At 35.2% G+C, this 14489-nt stretch overlaps 1 protein-coding gene across 1 annotated transcript in view; it reads right to left on the reverse strand.

Moving 5' to 3' along the window:
- LOC127839073 (uncharacterized) overlaps nucleotides 1-14489 on the reverse strand; it is a 64190-nt gene that overhangs the window by 40675 nt on the left and 9026 nt on the right. Inside the window, exon 2 of the mRNA XM_052367247.1 lies at nucleotides 1137-2641. Coding sequence (XP_052223207.1) covers nucleotides 1137-2431 — 1295 coding nt within the window. The 5' untranslated portion in view covers nucleotides 2432-2641. The remainder of the gene's footprint in view (nucleotides 1-1136; nucleotides 2642-14489) is intronic.

The raw sequence follows: 14489 nt of genomic DNA on the forward strand, positions 1-14489 counted from the left end.
AAAACTATTTAATACAACTCTTTATAATAATTCAAAATAAAATAAATTATAGTTATATACTTTGTTAGTTGTTTATGAAATAAATTTGAGATATATTTATCATGATTATGAGACAGTTCTTTCTTAAAAAAAAATTTTTTTTTTTTTTTTTTTTTTTAACTTCTGGAGGGGATTTTTTTTACAAAATGGGGGAAAAATATATACCCTTTTTTGAGAGGAATGGGGCCGAATATCGGCCCCGAAATTGCCATAAAAAAAACTCTGTAATATAACACAATTAGGAAAGTGACAGTGAATGTACATGTACTGAGATTTTTCCTATGTGCCTGTCAGTTATATTTCATGATAGTTTTAAAAGAATCAATGTTTTATAAACATGTGTATGTGATTCAAGCACATGAATGGGACCACTGGTACATACAATTCTTTTCCTGGCCATTTTGGGAACAAAGCAATTTTGGGATTTTTTTGCCCACAAATTCTACTGATTGCTACGGGGAAAACTAATTTACTATAACTCTTTATTATTAATGTAATTCTATGAACAAAATCATATAAATCACAGTGACATTTTTTACTGTTCCGAGTCACTGTGACCTTGACCTTTGACCTAGTGACCTGAAAATCAATAGGAGTCATTTGCCAGTCTAGATCAATGTACCTATGAAGTTTCATGATCCTAGGGGTAAGCATTGTTGAGTTATCATTCGAAAACCATTTTACTATTTTGAGTCACTGCGACCTTGACCGTGACCTACTGACCTGAAAATCAATAGGGGGTCATCTGCCAGTCATGATCAATGTACCTATGAAGTATCGTGATCATAGGCCTAAGCGTTCTTAAGTTATCATCCGGAAACCATCTGGTGGACAGACCGACAAATGGACCGACGGACCGACCGACATGTGCAAAACAATATACCCCCTCTTCTCCGAAGGGGGGCATAATAAAATTGAGATATAATAATGATCAGACACTTATTTAATTTGTTTTTCAAATAGGGATTTAAAAAAATTTGGCTTTGCAAAGTTATGCAAAGAAAATCCCTGAAATATTATAACTTATTACATCATAAATGAAAACAATACTATAAATCTTATCAATTGTTATTTTACCATAAACCAGCGTGACTCACCTCTGAAGTCCCAAGTCCTTGTACCCTTTGTCTAGCTCCTCTAATGACATCCTTCTATTGACCACTATGGAGTCTGCGTGATCCGCATCCACTTGCTCTGAGGAAGGCTGTACAGTCGTTGATACAGTTTTTAAATCATCTCCAATGATTTCAGATTTTTTGTTCTTAATGTCAACGTTTTGGTTCACACACCTTTCTGACATAGCCTCAATATTTGTCTCTGTTCTTGAAGATTTGTCTTTGTTGTTGTTGACCTTTTGGTTCACACAATTTTCTGACATAACCTCTATCTTTTCTGTGCTTGAGGAGTTTTCATTTTTTATGTTAACCATTTGGTTAACAAAATTTTCTGGCATATGTTTTATTGATTCTGATTGATCTGTTTTCGTTTTATACATGGAAGACTTATTTATTGCAGCCCCAGCCTCGGTATCAGCTGGCCTCTTGATGTTTTCAGCTGTGGATTGGATATTGTCTCCTGCCTGACCAGTAGTAGGAGGCTGGCCTAATATTTCCACACAAGGTAGTGAGGGGTTATTTGCATGCCCTGTAGTGGGTGAAATTTTGGCTTCATTAGATGAAGACTGCGGTTGGTTTCCAACTTCATTAGATACTAACTGGGGATGGGTTTCAGCTTTCTTGGATGAAAGTTGTGATTGATTTCCAGCCTCTTTAGATGAAGACTGTGGTTGGTTTCCAGCCTCCTTGGAGAAAGACTGTGGTTGGTTCCCTGCTTCCTTGGTTAAAGACTCTGGTTGGTTTCCAGCTTCCTTGGCTACAGACTGTTGTTGGTTTCCAGCTTCCTTGGTTACAGGCTGGGGTTGATTTCCAGTCTCCACATTGTCTGAGGATTGCTCTTCTGTCTCTGAAGAGGTGTGTGAAGAGTTCATTTTCTTTGCAGTGCATGTTGATAGCTGATCTGCCACTATCGGTGGGAAGACTTTCTCCACTTCCACATCAGGACAGGGATTGTCTTTTAAATTATAAGGAGAATTCATTTTTGTTTCAAAAGCAGGATAGAAATTAGTCCTTGCCTCAATGCTTGGATGGGAATTCTTTTTTATTTCTTCATGAGGAAAGTTTTCATTCCTGTTTTCAACAATGGAAGGAAAATTGTTCTCTTCTACCACACTACAAGTGGATTTGTTTTCAGTTTTCACAGCAGCTGTGTTCTCGTTTTGAATTGTATGTTGTGATTCATTGTCTGCTCCTAGATTTCTTGGCAATTTGTTCCCTTCTTCATTATTCTGGTTTGAGTTGATCTCTGCTTCCATATTTTCATGATGTTTACTCATAAAGATGGCTCAGATTGGTTTTCATCCTCCACATTAGACACTAAATCATCCAATGATTGAGTGGAGTGATTTCTAGCATCAGTAGAGCACTTAATGGAGAGGAATGTGGAACCTTTGCATTAGTGGGTGAGGAGTGTTGTTCTGCCTCATTAGGTGGTGGGGAGTTCTCAGTCTCCAAGGTTGGTGGGGGTGGTCTACTATTGGTTGCACCTAAACAAAAAGCAAAATGAATATTTTAAATTGACAGAATAACAAAATTTATAACTTTCAGATGTTTTGTCCAAAATTTAAAAAATAATATCAGTTTAAATAAAGAAGCTTAAAAAATACATCTCACATTGAAATATTAAATAAATAAAACTTTGTTAATAAGTAATCATATTTTGACATAAAGGAAAGTGTTTGCAACCCAAAATCATTGTTCAGTTTTAGATCGCTACACATGGAACACTAGACCCCAAAGTCACAGCCAAGAAATATTTGCAATACTTGCAATTCATTAAATAGATTAAATATGCATTTTCACAGTACATAAATGAAACAATGATTTTTTATTGTGATTAAAGTATGGCTTATATATATATATATATATATATATATATATATATATATATATATATATATATATATATATATATATATATATATATATATATATATATCAGTGCTTTCCACAGGATTTTTGTCAGGCACCCCGGGGCTGATAGGGGTGGTTCAGGAGGGGTTGTTTTTTTTAATTTAATTAATGCTGCTTTGAATTTTTGGGGTGGGGGGTTTAGTGTGAGGGTGTGGTGGTCATTTATTAGATGATCTTTAATTAAAAAAATAAATGGGGGGATTGAGGGGGGATTCGGGGAGGGGGGGCGTGGGGGATTGTTTGGACGGAGTCAATTGTGGTATGTCAGGTAAGAGTTGTTTTGTCAAAGTATCAATCAAATCTAATCATAAATAAAGAAGTTATGGCAGTTTAAGCAAAATTTAATAATTTGACCTTGAGAGTCAAGGTCATTCAAAGGTCAAGGTAAAATTAAACTTGCCAGGTACAGTACCCTCATGATAGCACCATGGAAGTATTTAAAGTTTAAAAGCAATAGCCTTGATACTTTAGAAGTAAAGTGAAACTAAACACAAAATGTAACCATATATTCAAAGTTACTAAGTCAAAAAAGGACCATAATTCGGTAAAAATGACAACCAGAGTTATGCAACTTGTCCTTTACTGTCCCCTTATGATAATTTGCGAGTGTTCCAAGTATGAAAGCAATATCTATGATACTTTAGGGGTGAAGTGGACCAAAACACAAAACTTAACCAAATTTGCAAGTATAAAGGGCCCATAATTCCGTAAAAATGCCAGTCAGAGTTACATAACTTTGCTTGCACAGTCCCCTTACGATAATTAGTATGTGTTGCAAGTATGAAAGCAATGGCTTTGATTCTTTAGGAAAAAAGTGGGCGTGCACACAAAACTTAACCAAATTTTCAATTTTCTGAGTATAAAAAGGGCACATAATTCTGTCAAAATGCCAGTCAGAGTTACATAACTTTGCCTGCACAGTCCCCTTATGATAGTTAGTAAGTGTTGCAAGTATGAAAGCAAAGCTTTGAAACTTAAGGAATAAAATGGACCTTAACACAAAACTTAACCAAAATTTTCAATTTTTTAAGTATAAAAAGGGCACATAATTCTGTCAAAATGCACGCCAGAGTTATCTAACTTTGCCTGCCCAGTCCCCTCATGATAGTAAGTAAGTGTACCAAGTTTGAATGCAATAGCATTGATACTTTCTGAGAAAAGTGGACCTAAACGCAAAACTTAACCGGACGCCAACGCCAACGCTGACGCCAAGGTGATGACAATAGCTCATAATTTTTTTTTCAAAAAATAGATGAGCTAATAAAATGGACCTAAACACAAAACTTAACCAAAATTTTAAATTTTCTAAGTATAAAAAGGGCACATAATTCTGTCAAAATGCAGGCCAGAATTATCTAACTTTGCCTGCCCAGTCCCCTCATGATAGTAAGTAAGTGTACCAAGTTTGAATGCAATAGCATTAATACTTTATAAGAAAAGTGTACCTAAACGCAAAACTTAAACGGACGTCAACGCCAAGGTGATGACAATAGCTCCTAATTTAAAAAAAAAAAATACAGATGAGCTAAAAACGCGTCAAAAGACGTCATTTGGTGCGCAATGACTCGTCAAGAAAATCCCCCAGTAATTAAAAAATATATATAATTTTTTATATTGTTTAATTGATTTAAAACTTTCCCGCACAGATAGTAAAATCCCGACTGGAACGATTCCCCAATACATCCGTTTCCATCCGACTATTACTGTATACTTAATACTTTTAAAGGTTCTATTTATTAACCGATAATCGAGTTTATTCCGTTTTTATAAATCACTTTCAGGTAAATATTTACGATAAAATTTCTCAATTATTTCTTTAACACAAACCTTGCCATTTTCTATAATATCAAATATATTTTAAGTGACTATTTATAGATTTGATGAAATATTGCCTCTGAACATGCGTCAATCCCTTGACGAGTTGTGTGCTTGTTAAACGCTCAATACACAAACGCTTTCTATGCAAATGACGCGACGTTGTACATGCTGCATATTTTTCGAGCTCTTTTTAATCGAGAAAAAGATTCGACACAAAATAAATTTGCACTGCTAATTTGAAGCAAGAGTATTTTAATGTTGGGGTAACATTTACATTCGGAAGTGTTTTTCAGAAAAAAAACGCATTAACATCGACTTACGGGAATGGGTTTCGGATTACAAATTTATTGTATGCCGCGAATTTTACCCATCCAATGGGACCCGGCCCCATTACAAAATGGTGAAAAAACACTGGTAAATTGTTGTCATCATAATGATCAACTCTTATAATACCAACATCATGCATGTAATTATCAACTGTTCATACACAAACACCATCATTGTTGTCTCTGATCATAAGGACCTATAAGAAAAATCTCTATATATACTATTATTATTAATATATACAAGGAACAGTGTTCTCCAGAAGCACTAGCAGCCGATGATTTCACCCATCGGCTACTAAGAATCGTGGTGCCGGCTACTTTCCCACAAAATATCAATGCAAAGCAGTTAAAAAAACGCCAGTGTGAGTTCTTAGTCGCTGGCTAACTTTGAAAATATAACTGGCTACTCAAACTTTTATGGAGAACACTGAAGGAATATTGTAAAAAAGTCTGCACAACACGACAGTCTAAGCAATATTGTAAAATTTGCTTCCAAAAGCAAAAATTATACCAAGCAAACTGTTTAACAATAGCCAAGACATTTATCTATAAGAAAATAACATTGTTAAATTAAGTAAATGTATTTATACTTATAATTGATTCAAAAGTTTAATTAAATTCAGCAACATTTTCGAACCCAGACATATAACACTAGTGTGAAACTCCACTTTGACACATTTTGTTTCATTATTTAACAAGAGTTCCGCGTTCCAGACATATGCCGCCGCCCCCCCCCCCCCCACACCAAAACAGGGCTTTGAACTAGTGACCCAAAGTTCAATAGGGATCAACTACTGTCCAAGGCCAATGCACATGTGAAGTATCAAGCCAAATTGGTCAATTCGTTGACAACTTATTGACCGGAAACCATTTTCACACTTATTGTGACAGTGACCTTGACCTTTGACCTAGTTACCCCAATTTGAATAGGGATCATCTACTGTCAAAGGCCAATGCACATAACGAATATCAAGCCAATCAGTCAATTGGTTGAAAAGTTATTCATCAAAACCTATTTTCACATTTATTGTGACAGTGGCCTTGACCTTTGACTTAGTGAGCCAAATTTCAATAGAGGTCATCTACTGTCAAAGGCCAATGCACATGCAAAGTTTCAAGCCAATTGATCAATTCAAAGACAGGTTTTTAATCGGAAACAAACTGGTCTACCGACAGACTGACCAACATCCAGAAAAACAATAAACCCCCTCTTCTTTGAAAGGGAGCATAACAAAAACGGAGACGTTGAGCAAATATTACAATATTTTAAAACCCATAGACATAAAAAAACAACAACAAGAGCTGTTTTTGTGAAACACAATGCCCCCTACTGCGCCGCTTTGAAGCAATATATTTGACCTTTGACCTTAACTTTCGCCACTCAAAATGTGCAGCTCCATGAGAATTGAGATACATATGCATGCCAACTATCAAGTTGCTATCTTCACTATTGCAAAAGTTAGGACCAAGATTAAAGTTTTAGACAGACACACACAATGACAGACAGACAAATACAATGACAGACAGACAGACTGACAGACAGGCCAAAAACAATATACTCCCGATCATTCGATCCGGGGGCATAAAAAAAGTAGACAAGACGTGAAGTTAACTTTAATGATTGGCTGGATATTTATTGCAGCAGAGATCTAACTAATGAAAAGGCATTTTAAATTTTGAAATACCTACACATTTATTTAATTATCCAAAATAAAAGCAAAACATTGTTATTGTAAAACTAAAGCAGTTAATCTATTAATTTCTAGCTAACAGTGCACACTCAATTGTAAATATGTATTGTAACAATATGAAAAGATTTACTAGCAAAGTATTTAAAACCTACTAAAGATCTTAACAACAAATGAACACAGGAATTACATCTAGAATTCTCAGTTTTCAGCATTGCACGACTGTGTACCAGCATGGAATTTTGAGCATTAGAATGCAAATATTTGTCTTAATTTAATAGTTTGCTAAGTGTATAATTTTCTGAAGACTAAATGTCTTTGCTTGTTTAGAAGCTTTTTGAAGCTTACATTTCCATCAGACGAAGAAGTTATGTAAGAAATTAGGTCAGACATAGAAGTTGTGTAGGAAATTTGACAGCTGTATAACTATTTTACAGTTTTTATCGTGTATTCTATCCCATTATTCTCACATGTTGGTATTTCATAAAAGCCCCCTTAATTACTTTTGATTACAAATAAACCTTCGCTATGCAATTGTAGAATCTTCAAGAAAACCTCCTTTGAAGCCAGTATCAATCAATTCATACCAATCGAAAGCATCAGTTAAAACCCAAATGCAGGGTACTAAAATCCATCTTGAAATGAATTTCCCATTCAACCTCTTCAATTTTTTTCTTTTTTTTATGTATATTTGTGAGTGCTTAAAGTGATATTATGCGCATTTTTTACTGTTGAATTGAGCTGAAAAGAATTTTAAGGTTAAAAGAGTTAGTTAAAATGTGGTAACTGACCAATTATCTGCAACTCATCTTACAACCAGATGTTTGTAAAAAAATATTATTATATTCAATATTTTACATGACTGTCACAGTCCTCTTAGCCGAGCGGAACTGTTTTTATATTAGGATCTGAGTTAGTGTTTGTGTGTCGTATGAATAGATATTGTTGCAGGAAATGAAAATGATCTGTAAAACAAAATTGTGTCTTTGTGTCGTATAAACGAATCTGCACTAAAACTAAATTTAGATTCGCATTGAACATGCATGATCAGTTGTCAAACGAAAGTACTGTTGATATTCAAATGCATTATTTTTATTTTTCCGGGATATTGTTTTAGTATGTTAATGCTGCATAACAAATATAAGTGTATATGAAGTGAAAACACCAAAAATAAACAATGGTTGAGATAGACACCTACAAACATAGCATATACTGTTAGATGCGCATAATATCACTTTAAGTCAGTGCCCCTGATAAGCTGCTTTTCTGCGTCTTTAACCCTATTACAATGTTTTAAAACGCAAAGAAATACAATATCATGCGTATAGAAAACGTAACCAATTTGACATTTACGCAAATTCGTCAAATTTGAGGCGTACAATACAATAGCTTCGCACAAAATGCTTTGCTTATCTCTGTATTTTCTCTTGACTTTGGAATTATTAACGTAACACAGTGACGCTTTCGTTATGCAAGCGCCTGGATGGCAGAGCAGGAAAACAGTCAAACGTATTCAAACGCTCTGTAGACTAGATTTCATAGTTACATAAAGCGTCTGACCAAATTATTTACGACGACATACATGGGTTTTCAAACTGACATAATCAGTCGCTCATTGTGCATGTATTTGTAAAGCTTCTGTACTTTCAGTTTTTATTACAATGCGAAATAAAAGTGTGTAAGAGGTCGAAAGATGTTCGCGATTGTTGCACCAAAATATCAGTCGATTGCAACGTTTTTCAAACCAAGAAAGCAAGAGCCGATAAGTGCAGAATCATTCATGTTATCGATTTTTTTTTAAGTTTAAAGTTTTTATTATGGCCAGTTTGAAGGATTTAAGATGTTATGAAACATCAGTTTATTAACAGGGATGTCAACCAATATCCCAATATCCGAATATTTGGTCCTGAACCAAATATTCAAATACTATTTTCCGAACCGCATATTAGGAAGAAAAAAAAGAAAACAAGGGCTGTTTGTAAAACATGCATGCCCCCCATATGGGCTGTCAGTTGTAGTGGCAGCCATTGTGTGAATACGTTTTTTGGCACTGTGACCTTGACCTTTGACCTAGTGACCTGAAAATCAATAGGGGTCATCTGCAAGTCATGATCAATGTACCTATGAACTGGCATGATCCTAGGCGAAAGCTTTCTTGTGTTATCATCCAGAAACCATTTTACTGTGTTAAGTAGTCACCGTGACCTTTGACCTAGTGACCTGAAAGTCAATAGGGGTCATCTGCGAGTCATGATCAATGTACCCAACCCATGCGAAAGACGTCGGACCTCGGACATTTCCGATCAAATTTGCTTAGAGGTCTGGTATCTTTCCCGAAACTGGCGGTCCTCGTGTCCGAAACGAAAAAAAAAAAAATTGGTAAAACTATGTTTTGATTGGAAATGAAACTACGAATATGTCAAAAAATACTGACTGGTATGAATTAATCTACTTTGATAGACGGTTTGACAATGAAATAAAAAGATTTGTTACAAACCAGTCGAACTTGCTATCTTTACTTGTGACGTAACAAACTCGTAGTGCTATTCTTTGAACCTGTCAAATACTGCGCGTTGTTTTGTGACGTAAGCGACACAACACATTTTTGATTAGTTGAAATGAATTTTACTGGTTTCAATCCTTGTGATGATTGTAAAGCGAAAGCGGGGAACCATACGGCCTTTGCCTGTTCGGTGTCAACATTGAAAGCGAAAATCAGCAATTCAACCGGTTGCGAATATGTGTATTTTTTATCAGGACCTGGTGATTTTGTTTCATATTGTGTTTGTTTTACGTTTTTGCAATACCTATTATTTGTGTAAAGTCTTAATCTATTAATTTCTGAGCCTGATTATTATTTTTTAACTAAACACTAAAACTAGCTTTAAAGTGTGTCACTGTCAGACTCATAATTTCATTTTCATTGCTACGTTATTTTGACGGGGCTAAGTCTGGCGAAAAAAGAAAAAGCCAGGTGAGTATTGACTAAAGAGCAGAGGAAAATAAAAAGAGGAGGAAGGCTTTTGAAGAAGAAAAACGTGACGAAAGAGGATTTCAAGAGGTTTGGAAAAAGGACAGGCCATGGCTTCAATTTAATGACGTATTTTGAATTGTAAAACATTGTGAACGAAATAATGATACAAATAAACTCTATTAAAGGTATTCTCTGGTATTTGGTTAAAGAAGAACAAGGTCCGGTAAAATCTGGTGAGGTCCTGTAAATTTTAAAAGTTATAGGACCTCATGTCCTGTAAGATTTTTTTGTCTTTCGCATGGGTTGATGTACCTATGAATTTCATGATCCTAGGCGTAAGCGTTCTTGAGTTATCATCCAGAAACCATTTTTCTAAGTTGAGTCACCGTGACCTTTGACTTAGTGACCTGAAAATCATTAGGGGTCATCTGCGAGTCATGATCAATGTACCTATGAAGTTTCATGAACCTAGGCATAAGAGTTCTTGAGTTATCATTCGGAAACCATTTTACTATTTCGGGTCACTGTGACCTTGACCTTAGACCTGAAAATTAATAGGGGTCATCTGCGAGTCATGATCAATGTACCTATGAAGTTTCATGATCCTAGGCATAAGAGTTCTTGAGTTATCATCCGGAAACCATTTTACTATTCGGGTCACCGTGACCTTGACCTTTGACCTAGTGACCTGAAAATCAATTGGGGTCATCTGCGAGTCATGATCAATGTATCTTTGAAGTTTCATGATCCTTGGCATAAGCGTTCTTGAGTTATCATCCGGAAACAATTTTACTATTTCGGGTCACTGTGACCTTGACCTAGTGACCAGAAAATCAATAGGGGTCATCTGCGAGTCATGATCAATGTACCTATGAAGTTTCATGATCCTAGGCATAAGCGTTCTTGAGTTATCATCCGGAAACCATTTTACTATTTCGGGTCACCGTGACCTTGACCCTTGACCTAGTGACCTCAAAATCAATAGGGGTCATCTGCGAGTCATGATCAATGTAACTATGAAGTTTCATGATCCTAGGCATAAGCGTTCTTGAGTTATCATCCGGAAACCATTTTACTATTCAGGTCACCGTGACCTTGACCTTTGACCTAGTGACCTGAAAATCAATTGGGGTCATCTGCGAGTCATGATCAATGTATCTTTGAAGTTTCATGATCCTTGGCATAAGCGTTCTTGAGTTATCATCCGGAAACAATTTTACTATTTCGGGTCACTGTGACCTTGACCTAGTGACTAGAAAATCAATAGGGGTCATCTGCGAGTCATGATCAATGTACCTATGAAGTTTCATGATCCTAGGCATAAGCGTTCTTGAGTTATCATCCGGAAACCATTTTACTATTTAGGGTCACCGTGACCTTGACCCTTGACCTAGTGACCTCAAAATCAATAGGGGTCATCTGCGAGTCATGATCAATGTACCTATAAAGTTTCATGATCCTAGGCCTAAGCATTCTTAAGTTATCATCTGGAAACCATCTGGTGGGTGGCTGGACGGACATACGGACCGACATGAGCAAAACAATATACCCCCTCTTCTTCGAAGGGGGGCATAAAAATCGAGTAATTTCAAAGACTTTGTATTCGTGAAATTTGCTTCAAACATTGCTAAAAAAAGTTGTTCCTCGTTTCAGAGTGTTTATTCTGGTAGGCGCCATAATGTGTCGCTATGGTGATGACAGTATACCTGTCATAAATCCCGCTAATTGCCTACCTTTAGGAAACTTTTTTTGACCAAAGACAGTCACTTTGTGTCAAAATTATGATAGGTGCAAATCGCGTCAGCAATTAAAACACCGACCCTTACTTGATATAATGACTCGAATTACATTTTAAATGATCAAAGATTAAATGAGTAAAGAAAAACCCGACTTGGTGTAAACAAAACAAATAAGAACTTATGCAAAAGATTTTTGATTGATGTAGATCGTGTTATCCAATCGAATATGTTAATTGCTCTAATTAAATTTAGTAAATGCGTATCCAACGTCCCAATATGAGACAATTAGTCCAAATGTTTGTAAAAAACAACATACTCTCTAGACTATAAGTTCAAAATAAAACAAGACTATTGCCAAGCAATATATATGTCACATTATGTAACCGGCTCCACTATTGTCAGAATGTTTTTTAATTTTTTTTATATTTGTTTTTGACGTAGAAAAAAAATGAAATGACATGCATAATGTCCATATTGCCATCTATCCATGTTTCAAGTTTCATGAAAAAATATTAAGAACTTTTAAAGTTATCGCAGGATCCAGAAAAAAACACACCATTTTCAGCAGTATTTCTAGTCTATTTGTTGCCATAGCAACCAGAATTTTTGACGTAGGAACAAAATGAAATTAAGTGCATAATGTCCATATTGCCATCTATCCATGTTTCAAGTTTCATGAAAAAATATGAAGAACTTTTAAAGTTATCGCAGGATCCAAAAAAAAACCACACCATTTTCAGCAGTATTTCTAGTCTATTTGTTGCCATAATAACCACAATTTTTGACATAGGAAAAAATGAAATGACGTGCATAATGTCCATATTGCCATCTATCCATTTTTCAAGTTTCATGAAAAAATATTAAGAACTTTTTAAGTTATCGCAGGATCCAGAAAAGTGTGACAGACTGACGGACACAGAGTGAAAACCATAAGTCCCCCGGTGAAACCGGTAGGTGACAATTAGCTATTCAAGCTCCCTCTGGCTTTCATTAAACATCCCTAATCTCTTTATTGCCTCAAATTAACAAACCATTTCTTCCACTTGAGTGGACACTTGACATCTTAATAGCGACTTATCGGCCAATTATTGATTTTATCAGGCATTCACACCATGGTTTTTATGATAAGGGTTGCTAATTGATCTTGATGGATGCATCGTATTGAATTAAAACCCAAATGCTGTTGTATTTCACGGCCCAATCTAGTCCAAAGATACTATTACGCGGTTTACTGTGTATTATACGATCCGAGGCTAAAAAATGGCAAAAAACCAATTTTGAATATCAAACAATTTAAGTGCTGACCGATAAACAATGATGTTTGACATAAATTTACTCTTGTTTTCAACTGATCAACATCTAATAAAAAATAATCAACAAAATCAACTTCGAATTAGCGACGGCAACGCTGTGTCAATATTAAGACACTTCGGGTTAACTTCCAGTAAAAAACAAAAGTAGAATTCACGGAGTAATTGTACGGTAAGTGTCCGACAAATTTCTTCTTTTTCAGGTAGCCCACTGCATGGGCTACCAATAAAAATATTTGGTAGCCAATAAATTTTCCTACAAAATGATAAGAGGCAGGTTTTCATCTATTTTATTTCTTCATTTACATTTACATAATATGTATACATACGTAACATATACATAATACAGCAAGTAGTCTGATGTACACAGTCAATATCGTAAATTAATGTTACCGTACAGGCACCGTGTACTTAAATGTAAATGTACCAAATAAAATCATATACCACATGTAGATATTACATGTATGTGCACATGTATGTGTACTTAAATTCGGACAGCACGTTAAGTCAGAAAGGTAAATAAAGCGTTTAGATGATCAATACGATTGACTCGTATGGTGTTATTTTAATCAATGCAATTGCCCTTTTTAACAACAAATACCCAGTTTCAAGAAATCAAGAGTATTAAATCATTTATTTACATGTGTCTGACTTTAAGTACTGTCCGAATTTATGTATTGTATCCCTATGTTACGACACTTGTGTGCAGTCAGTATACAATACAATAATTGTTTCCATAATGAAGGAACTGATACAGCGTAACAGTAACGATACAGCGTGTTAACATTATATTTTATTAAGAGGAAATGTCAATGCCAAATAATTCACGAGATACCCCGGTACTTTAGTTGAAATTCACAACGAAACTTTTAATGGAAATTTAATGATCTCAATGTTGTACCCGCTACGAAATTTTTATTTACAAATAAATACATCCACGCCAATTTTCGCGTGCTTTTTATCTGGACAAAGAAATTCATTTATTAAATGTAGAATTTTGTAACCTTGAATAGCTGTACACAACGCGTGCAAACCGTGGCAGGTGATTTACGCATGTTGCATTACAACGGTCCTGATTGGTAGCTTATTTCATCATATCTTTAAATAGAACCATATGCCGAAATTTATTTGACAATTAAGAAAATTTCAAACGTTTGTATTTATGACTCTTATCGTCTATATTACCCACCCATAATTTGGTTTAAAAAATATAAATCGGGCATATATGGGATTATTGATTAACAATCGATTAATCCAATTATTGATTGACTATGCAAACTAATTAGCAGGTGTTAACCGCGTTCACAACGCTGTTATTAATATTCATTTTCAGTTTTGTTACCGTTTTGAAGAGTCCGCTATTGTTTTAATTTATTTAATGTTCGGCGTCCTTGGATATTTAACGACATCAAAAACATTGCCGCTATTACTCATTGTTGCGGTTAACTAAGAATTCCAAACTGCGAAATGATGTTGCATCATGTGCGCCAACTATCCAACCGGCTCTCATTATATTATTAGCAGACGACAAATGTTGATTCTGATTGGATGATTAAAATACACTGT

The sequence above is a fragment of the Dreissena polymorpha genome, chromosome 1 (assembly GCF_020536995.1).
Source record: "Dreissena polymorpha isolate Duluth1 chromosome 1, UMN_Dpol_1.0, whole genome shotgun sequence".
NCBI classification, from domain to species: Eukaryota; Metazoa; Mollusca; class Bivalvia; order Myida; family Dreissenidae; genus Dreissena; species Dreissena polymorpha.